Source organism: Beta vulgaris, chromosome 6 (assembly GCF_026745355.1).
Source record: "Beta vulgaris subsp. vulgaris cultivar EL10 chromosome 6, EL10.2, whole genome shotgun sequence".
In the NCBI taxonomy this organism is placed as follows: Eukaryota; Viridiplantae; Streptophyta; class Magnoliopsida; order Caryophyllales; family Amaranthaceae; genus Beta; species Beta vulgaris.
This window is the reverse complement of record NC_079207.1, coordinates 39,663,909-39,681,728: the sequence shown is the minus strand read 5'-3', so window position 1 is coordinate 39,681,728 and position 17,820 is coordinate 39,663,909. Positions and strand designations below refer to the sequence as shown.

At 35.8% G+C, this 17,820-nt stretch overlaps 1 protein-coding gene across 2 annotated transcripts in view; it reads left to right on the top strand.

Moving 5' to 3' along the window:
* Nucleotides 1-2,619: 2,619 nt before the first annotated feature.
* The window catches only part of LOC104896859 (THO complex subunit 2), a 43,153-nt gene continuing 27,952 nt past the window's right edge, over nt 2,620-17,820 (top strand). For both annotated transcript variants that reach the window (XM_010683648.4, XM_010683647.4), the window contains exons 1-13: nt 2,620-3,076; nt 3,221-3,346; nt 3,873-3,914; nt 5,131-5,190; nt 5,289-5,351; nt 8,497-8,577; nt 9,839-9,904; nt 9,982-10,029; nt 10,119-10,187; nt 10,287-10,420; nt 12,654-12,729; nt 13,908-14,101; nt 17,417-17,497. In XM_010683648.4, coding sequence (XP_010681950.2) covers nt 2,942-3,076; nt 3,221-3,346; nt 3,873-3,914; nt 5,131-5,190; nt 5,289-5,351; nt 8,497-8,577; nt 9,839-9,904; nt 9,982-10,029; nt 10,119-10,187; nt 10,287-10,420; nt 12,654-12,729; nt 13,908-14,101; nt 17,417-17,497 — 1,175 coding nt within the window. In that variant the 5' untranslated portion in view covers nt 2,620-2,941. The remainder of the gene's footprint in view (nt 3,077-3,220; nt 3,347-3,872; nt 3,915-5,130; nt 5,191-5,288; nt 5,352-8,496; nt 8,578-9,838; nt 9,905-9,981; nt 10,030-10,118; nt 10,188-10,286; nt 10,421-12,653; nt 12,730-13,907; nt 14,102-17,416; nt 17,498-17,820) is intronic.

Here is a 17,820-nt window from a genome sequence, read left to right as displayed (position 1 = left end):
AGCAAAGCTGAGTACTACATACTAAACATAAGCATTCCTAACATGATACTAATAAATAACATGCAGGGATAAATAATAACATAATCATATAATAATCTGCAGATAACGTTAACTGAACTAAACTCTAAACATCTTTTTAATACTTACATGGAATAGTTATTGGAATTGAGTTGACTTATCTACTAATGCCTTCATTAAGAAGACGAAATACGGGCGCGACTCCGTATTCCAGAATGACCTGCGATATCGAGGAACTTTTGAAAATAAAAGAGGGATGGTGATCAATCCATATCCTAGAAAAGCCATGGGCTACCACATGTACTCCAACCCTAATGTCCAACTCTAGACGTGCACCAGTCTAAAGTCTATAACTATTCTCGTTACACTTTACGTTAATTACAATTATCACTTGTTATGACATACATACAAGCAACACATGAATAATAACAATAGTCACAACTGAACTTCCTTTATCTTAGGATTTAATAAGTGATCACAACTTACAATCCAAGACTTACTTTCTTTTTAATCTCAACTTTCTTATTTGTTGAACCTATCCAACAATAATCTTACCTTTAAAAAGGCATAACTTATCAACTTACCAAATAAGGCCCACAGTCCTCACAAGATAATGAAAATAAATTTGTCAGGGAATACATAATAACATGATTCAATCTCTATAACATATATTAATTCCTCATGCGAATTAATAAATAAAATTCCCTTTTTCATGCTTGCATCAAATATTCCATACAAACATACAATCTAGTACTCGTAATAAATCTCAAATTACATGCTTGCACACAAGCATAAAACATGTAAAATCAAATACTATAAGTCATATATGAACATAATAAGTTCCTATACATGATACTAAAATTCCTTCTACTTAAATCATGATACTAATCACATAGCACATAAGTATGCACGTACCTTGTGTAAACTAGTCGGCAAGCCACTTCTAACTTCTTAAAAGTCTCCTACAGAATTCTCCGCCTAGAAATCAATATAACAAAAATCAATACTCTTAAATAAAAAAATACAGCAACTTTACAATATTTAAAATCCCCTTTAAATATATTCAAAAGTTGATTTTAATATCAAAACTTCAATTACTTTTAATTCCTAGCATAGTACTACCATACTAGTAATTAAAATTTTTAAAACTCCACAAATAAAATCCTTTCTGAAATTCCAGCAACTTTAAAAATCATAAAACCTTCTTTAAACGTATATAAACATGTTTAAAATCATAATCTAAATCAATCTCATAGTATCTAACATGCTACTATGGTTTTCTAGTAATTAAAACCCTAAAAATCCATGCTTTAATGATTAAAACTTCAATCTAACATAATAAACAAATCTGAATTTTTATTCTCATAATATAATAATATATGAATCAAGATTATTTATTAAAACAGTAAATTAAACCCAATAATCATGATTAACATTAAAAGAAAACATAAAAACATAGTATTTAATGGAATCTTGAGGAAGAAGAAAAGAAAACAACCAACAAGAAGGAGAACAAAGGACACGCCGGTAATAGGGAAGCACGACAACAGCAGTGGGGGTATTCCTTGGTGGTTTTGAAGATTTTGTGACGTTTCTTGTAGAAGAAGAAACATTACTTGAACAAGAAGAAAATATTTGAGAGAAAGAACGAAAAAGAACGTGAGAAAAGGATAGAGAAAATCGAGAGAGAGAGAGGAGAGAGAACCGTGAGAATTGAAAGTGAGGAAAGATAAAATAATTCTTGTGTGGGGTAAAATAATTGGGTATTAGGAGATAAGGCTTAATGAAAATTAATGATGAATAAGATAAACAAATTAGCACTTTTATCATCAATATGACTCCTTTTCCTTATTGGGTTCCTCAAGTCCATATAGACTTCTTTTCCAATAGAAATTAATATTTAAAACTTTTATCAAAGCATGCTTAATTAAAATATTTTTACCTTTTTTAAATCCTCAAAATAATTTCATTTGACTTTTAAAATAGTCGAATCATTTTAAAACTAGATTATGTTTAAATATAAATATATAAATACTAAAATATATTTATAAAATCCTTTAAAATTATGGGGATTACAGCTAAGATGCAGACTGTTTCCAAGTCTATGGGCTCCATTGTTAAATCCCTTAATTCGCGTAGGGGGTGGGGGGAGGGGCTGCGGTGGGGAGCGGCAGGGGTTGTGGGAGGGGCTGCGGTGGGGAGGGGTAGGGGTGGTGGGAAGGAGCCAAGGGTGGTGGGGTTTGGGTGGTTAGAACATTAGGGTGAGATGGGGTCAGGTGGTGGGGTTAGAGGTTAGGGAGAAAGATAGATTAATTAGGGTGTAAAAGTATTAACTAGGTTTAATTAGAGTTAATTATGATTAATTAGGTTAGTTAGGGGTTAATTTCATTGATTTAACCTTAATGATTAATAGAGTTAACGACCTTTAATAATTAAGGGTATTTTGAATGATTTTTCCAAATCACATAAATACCTATTGAATTTTGAAAAACACAAGAATAAAAGGTGAATATTAAGAAAACTCAGGGAAAATTGTAAAAAAATCCTTAAAAAAACCAATATAAACCTATAAAATCACGATTTTGGTAGAATAAAATCTCTAGTCCTGCTCCGTCCATCCGTAAATCGGCATAAAGCGTTACCCTCCTCCTTCCCTCCCTTTCTAAAACCAGCTTCCCCAATCAATCACCTGGAGGTCTCTCTGTCTAGTAGAATAAACTCCTCTGCCTTCTTTCTAATTCTCTCTCCTCCTCCAACAAAAAATCAAATAAAATTAAATTCTCTCTCCTCCAAAATTTTCATGTATGGATGCAGGCGTTGCGATTTTCCACTTGTGAACTCTGTAAAACCTCTCACTTAAATCTCAATTTCCTTGATAAACCCTCGAAAATCGTCTTCATTCACAGATAAGATATAAAAAACCATGTCTATTTCTTCAATAGAGTGTACATATATATCGGATGATTTTCTCCATCAATTGAAAAATGGAGACCCTAATTTGAAATTGGCCAATCCTGTTCCTGTGCTTCGCTTCCTTTACGAGCTCGTTTGGTCCATGGTATTTCTCTGCTCTTTCCTGTTTATTTTTCTTTATTTCGTGTTAGAGAGTAGACGGGATTCGATCCCAGGTCTTGGTTATATTCTCGTTCGTTTAGTTGATTATATTCGTCAATTCACAATATCTGCGTTTTGGATTTTGCAGGTTCATGCTACCTTGCCGTTTCAGAAATGTAAAGCAGCATTGGATGCGGTCGAGTTTTCGGTTGCAGTTTCCGAGGAAGAACTAGGTTCTTATTTTGCTGATATTGTCACTCAAATGGCTCTTGATGTGAGTGGTCTATTTCCTTTATTCTTATTTCGAACGTCTATGGATATTTGGGATGAGAAATGCTTTCATCTCTAATTTTTGGTGGTATATTCAAGAATTAGAGTAGTAGTATATTCACTCAAAAAAGTGTATATTGACTAGAAAAATATAGTCCACGAACTATCACCTAGTTATTTGCTATATTAATACGGTGCTGTTTTTGGTTGCTATATACGACATTTGCAATTCGATATACTACATCTTTTTCTAGAACATACTTGATTTGTTGTAGCTCTACTCTTCATGGTGTGATGAATATGTGTTTTGTGATTGATTACTTTTGTGCGTGGTTTAATTTAAGTTTAGCTTGTTCTTATCATCAATTGCTGCTCTAAACATATAATGGTAAAGGATATTTTTTTTATGAAGCGTCTCAATTCTTTTGATAATGCTAAGGCATAGTTTTATACCATTGCTCATTTTGCTTTACTAGTCATTGTGATGCAATTTGCTTTTATTTGTGCTTATGAACTTCTTGGCATTGCAGCTAACGATGTCTGGAGAATTTCGTGCTCGCCTAATTAAACTGGTTAGTTTTGTTATGTATTCTTATGTTATGCACATGGATGCATAAAATTATAACACTGCTTTTCAGCTTAATGTCATTACTCATTACATAACACTGCAAAAGAAATTGCGACCTTCTTATGTATTTTGATTATGCTAAGGCACCGTTATGTATTCTTATGTTACGCACATGGACGGACATTGTCGTTATGTCACGGATTTTCCACTACCTGTTCCGCGTAATGTCGTTACATAACACTGCAATAGAAATTACGACCTTCTCGCCATTACGTAACACTGACTCGCTGCAGAAAAACGATTGATTTCCTGTTATCTCCATTCCTGGTCAGAGTTGGGCAATAGGAAAACATAATTGCAACTAGAAAAATAATATGTGCACACCATAGAACGGAGAAGAATGCGGTGTGGGCTTTCGAGTTGGTATTGTATATGAGATCAGTTGTGTCTGTTTATATTATTTTTAAGATACAAAGGGCAGTAAGCCAATCATGGTTTTAAGTAATTTTCATTCACAAAACATATAACCCAGTCGTATGGTAGGTTTGATCATACTATGTCAAAATATTCACTCTGCGTTAGCTGCTTCCGTGAGATTGTGACCGCTGTTGTGAATGTGGTTGCATCTGTGATTTAATTTCTTGCATGGATGCTTATTTCCCAGGGTTTCCATCTCTATACTAAAAAGTATGTCCATTGAAGATTATGCAGATTGCCAGCTTTTAAATTGCTCCTCCTTGTTGAATTGCTGCATGCTTTCTATGTGGTAACATTTGAACATGATGCATCAGAAATGCCAGCTAATCATCCTTACATGGTATCATACAAGGGAAAGAAAATCCGAAAGGATGTAGAGCTAACTTTTTAAGGACATGGAGAAAGAGAGATAGAGAGAGGGGAGAGGGAGGGAGGGAGAGAGAGAGGGGGAGAGAGAGAGAGGGAGAGGGAGGGAGAGAGGGGGAGGGGGAGGGAGGGAGAGAGGGGGAGGGGGAGGGAGGAAGAGAGAGAGATGGGGAGGGAGGGGGAGAGAGAGAGATGCAGTTGGAGCTTTGCAGACAACCGACACCTTGATTAGTGGAATGGTTTTTTTTGGAACTTGCATTACTTAACTACAATTGCAGATCTCTCTTTGTATAAATAGTTGGCATCTGGCCGTTATGCATCTGACTTTGATCTTATTGCTGCATTGACCTTTGTTGTCTGTTTTTGCTCTGACCTAGGCAAGCTGGCTTGTGGAGTGTTCTTTAGTTCCAGTGAGGTTCTTTCAGGAGCGGTGTGAGGTTTGTTGTCACATACTGCGTTTTTGACTTGTTAAATACTTTTTTTTTATGTTGTGAGTATATTTTTGAAGTAAAGACTGTTATTTCCTGCACATCAGGAAGAATTTCTCTGGGAGTGTGAAATGGTCAAGATAAAGGCTCAAGAACTGAAATCTAAAGAGGTTTGTAGTACGTGAAACTGTTTCTCTTTTATTCTCGTGTTGGCTTCCTTCGATGTTTGTCTTGAAATCTTTGTTTACCCCGTTTCTATTTTCATTTTGGGTTGCTTCTGAGTCAAGAGCTTTGTTAAGTAGCGCGAGCCTAATGTATCAAGAAATTATTGCTTTCTACTCTTAGATTTGGAAAACAGCATGTATAATATGGTCTAATATGTCCATACATTGATACGAATAGTGGTTAACATCATCTGACGAATACATGTCATTGCTAGGATGCCCTCACCTAAGCTAATTCACGGTACACGAATCGGTACTGAAACTCAGTTTGTTGTCTAGTTTTGTTACGCTGGATCAAAAGTGTACCAATGCACTAATTTGCATGTACCAATCTACAGTACAGATGGCAGATGGGATCAGCAAATTAGGATACACTGATAGGATATGCTGTCTTAAGGTCAATAATTATGTTAAAGAGATACAATATTAGATTTTGGAAGAATAAAGAGTGAGAGATGAAGATGTGGTAGGTGATGAAAATTGATAGAAAATGTGGAGAAAGAGGTCATGAGGGCCAAAGAACAATCATAATTGTAATGTTTTGTTCAAGTCTGTTGGCAGAGCTTATTGTTTTGATTGGGATCCACTGCATTGTGCCTTCCATTTTTCATGGTCATTTACAAATAAAAAATGTTGAGCTCAGAAGAGACCAGGGCATAAGATTTTCTGGCAGAATTTTTTCCTATAACTTTTTTTCCATGTTGTTGGTGCTTTGGTTGGAGAGGAATTATAGGAATTTCTTGGTCAGGAGTCTTCTGTAGTTACTTTATAGGTTCATTTCACTTTCTTTCATCTTGGCCTCTTGCTCATGGGGCAGTCCTTGAGATGCCCCTTTCTAATGTATTGCGAGACTGCAGTTCTTTTATTCTTTTGTGTTGCTTTTTGGTTGAATGTTGCTTGCCAAGCAAACAGTAAGACTAGAAATAGTTGTTAAAGTAGGTGTCTATCTTCAATTACATATCTGCAGTTAGAATAGCTCCCCAAAGGGAATTAGATTTTTTTGGATTGTTCTGGTTCTTTAGAGTAATTAGTTACAACTTACAAACCACCTTGTAAATCGACATTTCGAAATTGTTTTAACAACAATATGTAAATCTTTTTTCCCCCATGGAAGCTTATTGGTTCCGGGTGAAAAACAACCTACTTTGACAGAATTTCTCCACAGGTTAGGTATATGAGCTTATTAAATAACTATCCATTAGCAAAAATATAACAAGTGGTTTTTGTCATTATAAACCACCTAAGCTGGCTTGTGCTGAGGAGACAAGTTAATCAGGAAGTAAGCATGAGGTATAATTGTTTATGTTCTGTCATTTTTTGCTGGAAACAGCCATATGGTTGCTATGTAAATAATATGATTAGGTTAGTGTTATATAATTGGACAGAACATAAACAAGCTTCAAAATTCGAAAACAATAGCACAGAGAATAGCACTGTGCCTTGATTATATTTCCACTATGAGAAGTCGAAATATATGAAGGGAAATGATTGATATTAGTTTAATTTAATTCGACTTAGATATAGACACACCACTAAGTAGAAATAAGGTTCCTAAGATCACTACTTAACTCAAGCTAGAATAGTTAAGTTAGCAAAGGCACTTAGATTAATGAAACTATTAATCAAAGCAAAGTAATAATTCACATTTTTGTTCATAAATTCATATATCCTTTCATTGCATTTGTTCCACTATTTATACAAGTTATGTCTTAATTGAAAGAAAGAACAACTAGGTAACTACCACTCGTGCATGTTAGAACATGGGATAAAACATGCTAGAAGTGGCGTCAACCAACTAACACTACTAAGCCACAAACGGCTCTATTTGAACGTGCATCAACTAACTCCTAAGAATGTGGCGTCTCTACTCTATGTTGGCCGCGTATTGTTGTAGCACTTCAAACACTCCAAGCAAGCTAAGGCTCGACTCTTGCACGCCTAAAGAATAGGGAAGTTGTTGCTTGTGGACGTGTGATTGAGGAGCTTAACAAATCCTAATTTCCAGCTATTTTCACGCCTTGCTTCCATACTTCATGCACGTCCCTTTTGCACGTTCTCCTCCTCATTACAACTCAAACTAAATCAAACTTAGTTTACTATACATAGTCATTTCGGACTTTAGGGAAAACAAACAAACAACTCTAACTACTTTAACTAGTCGAGCAAACATCAACTAATCAAAGCTTACATGACTTTAATAACAAAGCAAATAAAGATAGTAATTAACTTAGCTAATCATAGAGGATTAATTAACTAAGCTAACCAAGGACTCACTAAAAGAATCACATGAAATGAAAGAATTAAGAACATCTCTTAAGGTCGTAGCTATCATATGCATGAGTGGACGAGTAATGGATGGACCTCCATCAGTTAGAATGTCATATAGTTTAAACAAACAATAAACTGAAGTGTTATGGTCAAAATACTCTATTTCTATAAGGTGGTATCCGCAATTGGAACTGTTTCTTCTATTCATATTTCATGAACCCAGGGTATATAGTTGAATACAAAATTGACTTTTTCTTGTTGTGACATTATCTTCACTTAAACCTCTCAATTGAGTTTCTTCCATACTTCTCTGCCCTAATAGTATGCACCAATTTTCTTTTTGGCATGTCCCTAAAAGAACACTCCATCCCATTATTGGGTATGGACCCCACTACTTACTCTCACAAATATGACATGTGGTCCCACCATATTATTCATTCACCAACTACCTTGTGTCAAACGCATACTACTCTCTCTGAGTTTTTAAATAGATGTTCCATTTTGACTTGCACACTTGCCTATGCTTGACCATCAATAACTCTAATTATCCATTACCAAAAAATTCTAAAAAAGTGATACTTTGAGAATATCGTCGAGACAAATTCAACATCTTATATTCTAACATTGAGTTTTATACACACACGTAGATAGATACGGTCAAAGTAGAGTATGTGAGTAGTGCTAAAGTTAAAATGGAGCATCTATTTGAAGACTGAGGGAGTGTAAGGGCACAGGGAGTACAATGCTAGTGCAATCAGTTGTAATATAGATCACTGTGTAACTTCTTTCTATTGTTTTATGATGTTGTCACTGTTTGTTTCAGGTTAGAGTAAACACCCGTCTGCTATATCAACAGACAAAGTTCAACCTTCTTCGAGAAGAGAGCGAGGGCTACGCCAAGCTGGTATTTATCCTTTGAAGAAAATATTAACTTTCATGATGCTTGGTTTGGATTATAGGCCACATTGGTCAGAGTTTCTGAAAAAAACTGGAACGAATGGCTTTAATTTCTTGATCTTCGTTCTTTTTACTCTATAAAGCTAAAAGTCTGAGGCTGATATTTGGTTACGTTTATGGTGATTGAAATTCTTATAGGATGGGAAAAAAATATATTTTGTCTTAAGTTTTGAAAGATCTAGCGACCCTCCTTTTCTCCCTTACCTCCACTTTCTCTAAATTCTTTTTTAAAATTGTATAAATTCTATGATTTTTTAAAATGTCCTACATTGGTAAATAATGGACGATCTTTGAGATATATTTTTGTGTGGTGTCAATTTGGTGCGGAAAGATGTTAGTAGAAATTAGAAATTGTAATTTTATTTTGATTAAGCTTTTAGATCGTTGTAATTGGAACAAGTAATTTCCACTACTCACCGATAATGTCATCTTTATTTTTGAGTATAGAAGCCATAAGATTGGATAATTGGGTAATCCTTTCATAAATCCTTTTGGGTTGTGCGTTTGAGGTATCGACAATGTTTGTAATTTTTTTTTCATTGTATGAGCCGACGTTAAGTGAGAGCCCTGGCAAGAGAGAGTGCCATAAGACTGATGTACCCTTTTGTCAACACTACTAGGTACCTTTGTCCTATAAAAGTATCTTTTTTTTTTCCGGACAATTCAAGCTTAGTTTTGATGATTATGTCATGTTTAGGTACATTAGTTCGAAAATCCAATTGAGACTGTTGTAGAAATATTTTAAGCTTGGAGAGAATGGTAATTTTTTTTGCATTAAATATATAAAATACCGACAAGTTAATGTTAGTATTTAATTTTGAGGTCTTGTAGAAAAAGTCAAAGAGGACTTTGTATGTGGAACTTGACCTTGCCTTAAGGTTATTTTTGAGATGTATATTTCTAGTGGCATTACTGAAGTTAATTTTACTTCAATAGTTCAATGAAGTTAGTAAATTGTTAATAGTAAATTGCTATGTTTCTAAAAGAAATTACCAGTGGTCAGTTACGAAGTGATACTAAGTAAATTTGGCTGCCATGCTCTTTTTGGCTATTGGTTTTTTTGTAGGATCAAGGATTCCTTGGTCAGTATATTGTGGTTATCGGATGTGTTTGATTCATTCATGTTGAGGATTATCCTTGAGAAGGTTATGAATGCATGATTATGGCATGTTCATTGCTGTCAGTTCTCACAGTTGCTTATGCTGTAGGTGACCCTTCTTTGTGAGGGTTCTGGGGCTTTTAACTCATCATCCCCAACGATTGGCACTATTAAGGTCTTGATTTTTACCTGTTTCCTGCAATTGGTGGTCATCTTGTTTTCCTGCTTGCATTAACCTCGTAAATTCTGCAGTCATTGATTGGGCACTTCGACTTGGATCCGAATCGTGTTTTTGACATTGTAAGCCCTTCTCGTTTGTCACCTGGAATTGGACCATGCAAAGTTTTGATTCCTTGTATTGTTTAATGCTATTTAAACATTTTTGCCAGGTGCTGGAGTGTTTTGAAATGCAGCCTCAAAATGATCTTTTTTTGGATCTGATTCCACTTTTCCCCAAGGTATTTATTAAGTCAATTAGATATTGGTTGGGTAGGGTTGGTTTGCACTATGGGTCAAGAGTCAAGGCTTGCAATTAACATACTTCCAATTTTGTGCAGTCACATGCTTCTCAAATCCTAGGCTTCAAATTTCAATATTACCAGCGACTGGAAGTTCCAAATTCTATACCTTTTGGGCTGTATCAGCTTGCAGCTTTGCTTGTCAAGGAAGACCTTGTCGATCTTGATAGCATGTGAGTGTTTCTTCTAGGCCGAGCTTTCATGTTTTGCTTATGTATTTTCACTTGTAGGGTTTCTCTGTCTGCCTCTCAGTTCATATGATCACCGTTGTTGAAGTCTTGCAGCTTAATTCCTCTGATTTATTATTCATACAAGAAAAAAAGAATGGGTAAAGGGAAAGTGTATTTGTGATGTTTGCTTGTGATCGTTTGCTCATGTAATCACATTGCTATATGAAGTTTTAAACCTTTTATCTTTGAACAGAGTCAGATATTTCCTTTTAGAGTTCCAAATATGCAGCTTGGTTCATAGCTTTACCCAATTTATTCTAGCTGAAATTGTGGGCTAGAAATAGGAAAGTGCACTATTTTGTTTTAGCATTTCAGGTTGCCTTATAGAATTGCGATTTGTTTTCCCGAAATTCCCGTCTGCAATAGTCCACACCCATACAGACAACAACCCTTTTAGTTAGGGATTCTAACTTTTGTCTCTATGACTCCATTTTGGCAACATATGCTTGGATGAGGATGAAATCCTTTTTTCAAATCTACGATTTCTTGGAATGATGATTCCAAGGAGGTGGGATTGGTATAAACATATAATATGTCAAATGTGAAAGCTAAATCAACAGTTTTTAGTTGAATGAATCTCCAAATTAACAGTTCTGTAGTTAAATGAGTCCCCAAATCTTGGCGTTAAAAATCAAAAGCTAATGTTTATTTTCAGATGTTAATAATATTGTAGTAGAGTGCATGATAATTATTAAGTAAGGCATGACGATGGAACTAAAGAGAGTACAATGAAGATATAATTAAAAGTACTAAACTGTAGTTCGCAGGGTAGTGGCATACAAATTTGTGCAACAGTGATATGATGCGGAATGATTCAGTATTGCTTCGATTGTGATTTGGTATTGTTATGACCTTAATTTTAAAAAGTGCGTCCAAGGCGTGCCTAGGCGCTAGGGGAGGCGTTTGAGAAAATAACCTCATCAAACTTAGGCAAGGCTTATCGCGTTAGGCGAGCAGAGGCCCTCGCTTCTGAGGCGCAAGACAGTGGGGAAAAAGTAGATCTGAGTTGAGAATTTGGAAAAAAGGCAAACATTTCTTCAAATTCAAACTCACTTGGCTTTATTTACCATTTCGAGCAAAATCCCTTTGTTAATTGCATTAAATTTTGTCAAATTGAATGAATCGCTATTTGGGAGAAAACCCTGATTTATGACTGGGTGGCAATTGATTGTCACCACCTCATCGGAGGGGACTAAGGAAGCTAGTGGGCCATCTACCATAAATTCCGGCACCATATCTCCGACATGGTATCAAAACAAGGCCGCATTATATTGTATTGCCCGTGTCTTCCTCTCTGTTCTTTTTTTTTTAAGGAATTCTGTCGATCTTCTTTTCTTTTCCATAGCTGTAGAAGGGACCCACTGTCTTTTTTTTTTCCTCAAATAATGACTGATGAAGTTTCGTGCTCTCCTTTTTTCCTTTTTGCCTTTTCTTTTTCCTTCTATTTCCTCAATTTATATTTTCTTTTCCTGCTCTCTGTTTATTCTTCTGTTCTTCTTGATCTGATGAGGCTCCCTCCCGGTTCCTCCCAAAAAAAGCCTCTGATCAGATTGGTTTTTTCTTTTTAACAATAAAATATACTGTTTTTAATGTATCTAATTACAGTAGCTTATAATTTTTTATTACACCAGCTTATATTTTTAGAAATTATTATGCTGTTTTGAGCATATATTATATTCTATAATTGATCTTAAAGGTCTTTTGCACCAAAAGTGCGCCAGCGCCTCGGTTAGGATGCGCGCGTCTTTGTCTTGCGCCTTTGTGCGCCTCAGCGCCTTTTAAAACTAAGGTTATGACAGTCTAACTCTGGTGGTCATGTAAATATAATGATGAATGCTATGCATCTTCTCTTGGGTCAATATTCTTCTTTGCGTAAAGCCGGTCTTTGTTGTGTACTAGTTTCGATGATAAATTATAGTCATTTAGTTACTTTTTATCTTTTTTATGGCGATTTTTAGTTATGGTATATGATGGATTGGCTTGTTGTTTCTCCCCCCCTCTTTTTATCAGTAGTTCAATATTTTAGAAAAAAGCATCTTTAGATACTCAGGGTCAGATCCTTGATTTTCTGGGGCTTTCTGCTATCAGGGTTGTGATTTTGCTGAGATTTGTTAAACTTTAGTTGAATCTTGTATTGTGGTCTCCTACTATAATTTCAATGATTTTATGATTGCAGATATGCACATTTAATTCCGAAGGATGAGCAAGCGTTTGAAAATTTCAGTGCTGCTTCAATTAAGCGTCTTGATGAGGTTAGTTACTTACATGGTTACATGAAAGGTTCCACCCTCCCCCCCTCCCACCAAACCTCCCAACTCCTGAAATCCATCAATGTGCCACTGATTGGGATGAGCGGTAAGTTATCATCAGATTAGTTGTGGATGTGAATCTGATAATTTGTTATTTTTGACTTGGGAGAATAGCTAATTGACTGAAAGGTATATCTTTAGCTCCTGATAGTATTACATATCTGGCAGATTGAGTACGTTGTTTTTTTATTATGCCCCTTCAGTTAAGCTTTCAGTAACACATATACGCTATTTATTTCTGTGTTCTCCCTTGTTCTCCTTTATTTCCTTTTTGGAGAAGTGGAATAAAACAAGTACCATTAGCTTTGGAGAACCAAATGTCTTTTGAGTAAATAAATTGATGCAGTAACCTTGCCGATCCTCAATTATGTGACCAGAGAAAGAAAGTGTTAGGTGCGAGATGCTTTTGTCCAATAGGATGTCATGGTGGCCACCATTTTCATATCACGTGATGGGATATAAATATTCGGGTGTCGATCTATTATATGTAGAAAGATAGAAAAGCTTGTTATCGAATATGCAGCTCTTTCCTTCAGGACACCTAGATGGACACCTGGATGTCTTACTTCAAAATGACACATAGCATAGCCCCGGGAATACCTGTTACTCTTATTCTATGCTCATCAATTTGCCTAGTTGAAGTTGGCACAATCCCTACTTTCAAGTTAGAAAAAGATGATTGTTCCACCGCCAGCCAATAGGTTGCATGTGGTGATACAGCCTTGGTGGATGCCTGCAGGCTGCAGGTAAGTATAACAAAAAGGCCTTCACTGCTATGAAACTCTGTAATCCAAATGAGGATAGAGGATGTTTGAGGAAGATTAAGCAATCAACTATAGAGTGATCTGCAGTGATACTCTAGAACAATTGTCTTTGTGTGGATAAATAGGGTGAACTGTAGTGCATGAATCATGCTAAACAAACCATTCTGAATATGCAACCACTCATTGATGAGCATTCCATGTTTTTTCATGTCTCATGCTCTATTAGCAAGTTACTTTGTAAGGTTTGAAGTAGGGATGCTCTTATGGCCTATTAATGGATTTTTTTTTTCCTATACAGCCTGTTAGACTTTATGGTTCTTCCAGGATTTGTCTCACAGTGTTGGCTCACTGTTGCAGGCTAACAAGATCGGGAAAATAAATCTTGCTGCAACGGGAAAGGACCTTATGGATGATGAAAAGCAAGGAGACGTGACTGTTGATCTTTATGCTGCGATAGACATGGAAAATCAAGCTGTCCATGAATCAGTCTCTGAGCTAGAGAACAGCCAGACCTTAGGCTTGCTCACGGGTTTCCTTCTTGTGGATGATTGGTATGTTACTGATCATGACTTCCTTAATTTGAAAGAGGGAAAACTGCTTTTCTCTTCGCTCTACTTTGTTATTTTACTTGATGCTCTTGGCATTTATGTTGATAATAAGTGACTTCTAGTTTGTAGTTTGCTTCATTACTTTTTTATGATAACTATTGTAACTGTTACGTTCTTCCTTATGGTTGCTGGTGTGCTTTGTTGTTATTCTAGCCATCTGTTCCCTGGAAAGCCTTCCAGCTTTTGCACTTTTCCCTTTTCAGGTTTCTGTGTCCAATATGGTGGTTCCTTAGGCATATGATTGTGTATGCTGGGGGCAGTGCACTTTAACTACTCCTTATTCGCACTGATATGATCTTGAAGTTTAAGATGTCAAGTTGTCAACAATTCAAAGAGTAAGGTTTATGGATCAAAGATCAAAATTTGAATAGGACGTCGACAAACACCTAGCTCTCTTAAGTGAACTAATCACATGTGCAAACGAGCTAAATTTGACAGCTTATGGGACTTGATTAAATTACTTGGACCCTGATCCCGTGTAAAGAATTCGACCCTATGTAAACCTGTAACAAAATTCTAATATCAGTGCCCCATGGTAATGAAATTTTATGACAAAACATGAGTTTTCCTTTATAGATTTCCATTACCACTCAAGTGGTCATGGATGGTAATGAAATTTTAGGAAATGGAAATACACCCAAATTAACTTGCCAGGTTGAAACTAGCTGATTCCTTTTCTTGTGGGGTCTCTCCTAATTCTTATTTTCATTTAATCTATCTGAGCCTTAACTTGCTCGCATATCTGTCTTCCTAAAATCTTCTAACCTTCTTTTGATTTAGTATAACCCACACATCTATTACTTGATCCATTCTTTTCTCTGTTTCTGACCATAACATGTCGAGCTCTGGTCACCAAGAAGTGAGGTTTACATATCTCAATCTCGTAGGTGGGGCCGTAGGATCCTCAATCATCAACGGGTAGTGGTTTCATTTTTTTACTGGAGGTTGTCCGCTTTAGCATTTGGTCAAGGGGAAATTTTATATGCATAAGGATTTATATATGGATTACATATCATGAATTTTTTTACAGGTTTAATTATGGTTTCCTTGGGACACAATTCCTTCGTCCATTTGATCTAATCAATGGATGGTCTGTTTATGTTTGGACTTCTTTTTCGCACAAATTTTCTCTCAATGTGAGGGTGGCTAAGTGGACTTATATAATTTAAAGTGGAAATATGGACTGGGAATGATGATTGTGCCGGACTGTACTGTTGACAAAATTGCAGGAAGATGTTTAATGGGTTTGTTGTGAGTTAATGAGAAAACAAGCAGGTTTGTAGGGTCCTTCAATTCATTATGACTTATGAGTATTATGGTCAATGATTGAGCTAATAATAACGGGTTCGTTAGCAGAAAATGGTAATGACTTCAGAAAGTGGTTTTATGCCCCTTTGAATTTATTTTGCAGCATCTATCTATACAAATATATTAAAAGGCGTGCGAAAACAAGAAACTGCGCCACGTGGCGCTCTCCCTAGGGAGTTTTTAGTCATGAAAATCATATACAATTAAAAAAATTAAGAAATTGCATAATATAGGGTTTGATCCCGAGACCTCAAGTACATATACTAAACTTTTAACCACTTGGCTAAGTTGTATTTAGTGTTATTGTCATAAAGTATTATATTAATAGATGAAATTTTTTCTTACCCGGGGCATTGCCCGGGGCTAATAACTAGTTTAATCCATTAAATTTTGTGCTTTGCTGGACCTGTAAGTCCACTTGTCATGACACACACTTGATCTTCAGAGTTTTGGGGAGCTGATTTAGGCTGGTAGAATCAGCTTGCTTTCCAAGCTGCCTTACTCGTATAGCAATATTTGTAATTACCCTGCTTGTGAGTATATGTGATCCCTAATTGTGAAGGAGCTAGGAACTTTTTGCAAGTGTAATGAGGTCCACTGATCTACTGTGGAGTGTGGATACTGGATAGCATGCGTTTTATGTTTCACTAAGAAGTGTTCTAGGACTCCTGTTCTCATTCCATTTCAGCTGATAGTTTCATTGCCTATATGATGGCTTAAGATGTAATCCATTTTCTTTTCTTGAGTTTATGATAAAGATTGTTTAAATTCACTTGATCTTTTTTTTCTTTTGAGGGAATCAGTTATCGTTTGTTCGAAAGTGACTTGAACTAAAATATTTTATATGATTAGTGAGTAAGATTAATTTGGGAAACCTTAGACTAGACGATTGAAACTTGATTGAAATGAATATAGTTAGCAAGTGAAGATAACTTAAAAGATCTACAAGACCTTCTGATTCAAAACTTTACTGGTGGAATCATAAAATTTGTTTTAGAACCCTCAAATCTGCTCAATATGGTATAATTTGTGAAAGTAAATTGCTTATAAAAACACATCACATATATGTTTTTCTGTTATTGTTCTCTTGCTCATGGTGGGTTATTTTCTTTGCCCAAAGTATGGGTGTTCAAATTACTTCCTGCCGTATATATAGAGACTTTGATGATATATAGTGGGGAAACTAGCTCCACAAAGAACAGGTTTAGAATTTATACCTGTATGATAGTTGATGATATCTAGTAGTGAGATGATTGAACTGTATGATAAAGTTGATTTTTTGCCTAGAATTTAGAAACCTGTATGATATTTGAAGTAGGACGGTTCGTCAAGCTTCTTCTACTTGTTTGATTGCTTTCAGGGGATGCACAGTAGTTGAAGGTCCTACCACAGGTTGTACTTCGGGAGATGAAATTCTATTCTTTACCCGTTTGTTATACCTTATGAAGTGCAGATTAAGTTGGTCGATCATCTCCCACTCTTTAAAATTTGTAAGGTTATGATGCTCTCATGTCATCGAAAGGGACATAGAGGAGTGGAATTGCTGAATCATAGGATGGTTTTGGTTGCAATCTGGTTTGAAAGAAAGAGCACAGCAAATTTTCGAGGGTAGAGTTTGCTTGCACTAAGGGTTGAAGTTACCTTCTTTGAGGTAGTTCCATAGCTGGAGTCAATTCTTAGGTTCTGAGTGGCGCTTTGAGTTTTCTTGAGTCTATATAGAATGTTACAACTTACAGGATACTTGAAAGCCTGTTTGGCTTTAGCCATGTTTACATTGGTGAAACCCTCTTGTTATCTTCTTCTTTACTATTTTCCACTCAGTGCAAATAATAGAACTACTGGTACAGAGATGTCTTTGTGGTATGAATTTGAGCACTGAGTGATAATTTGCTTGTGTTTTATTGTAGCACAAATCTGATTACCATCGGTTTTTGGGTCATTGTATTTCAGGTATCATGCGAGTATCTTATTTGAGCGTCTCTCACCTCTTACTCCAGTGGCATATGGCCAGATCTGTGATGAGTTGTTCAGGTATAAAACGACATTATTATCTTGTTTTTGTCTTCGAGGTTTGCCCAAGGGCGACAATGTACATAATTTTAAGAAATAATGTTTGGAAAATTCTAGAACATTTTCTATTTCTAAAACTTCACTTCAGGGTTTGAGAAACAATTGGGTTTTTAAATCTTGCACTGAAAGTTTTCAACTGTTTTTGTAGCGACAATAACTATCAAACTCTCCCACATCATTCTCCTTCTATGGAGGAAATCTCTTTTGAATACATCATCACGCTTGAAGTAAGGACATATACGACCTTGCTGATAACTTTATCCTTTCCGAATAATATCAAAAAA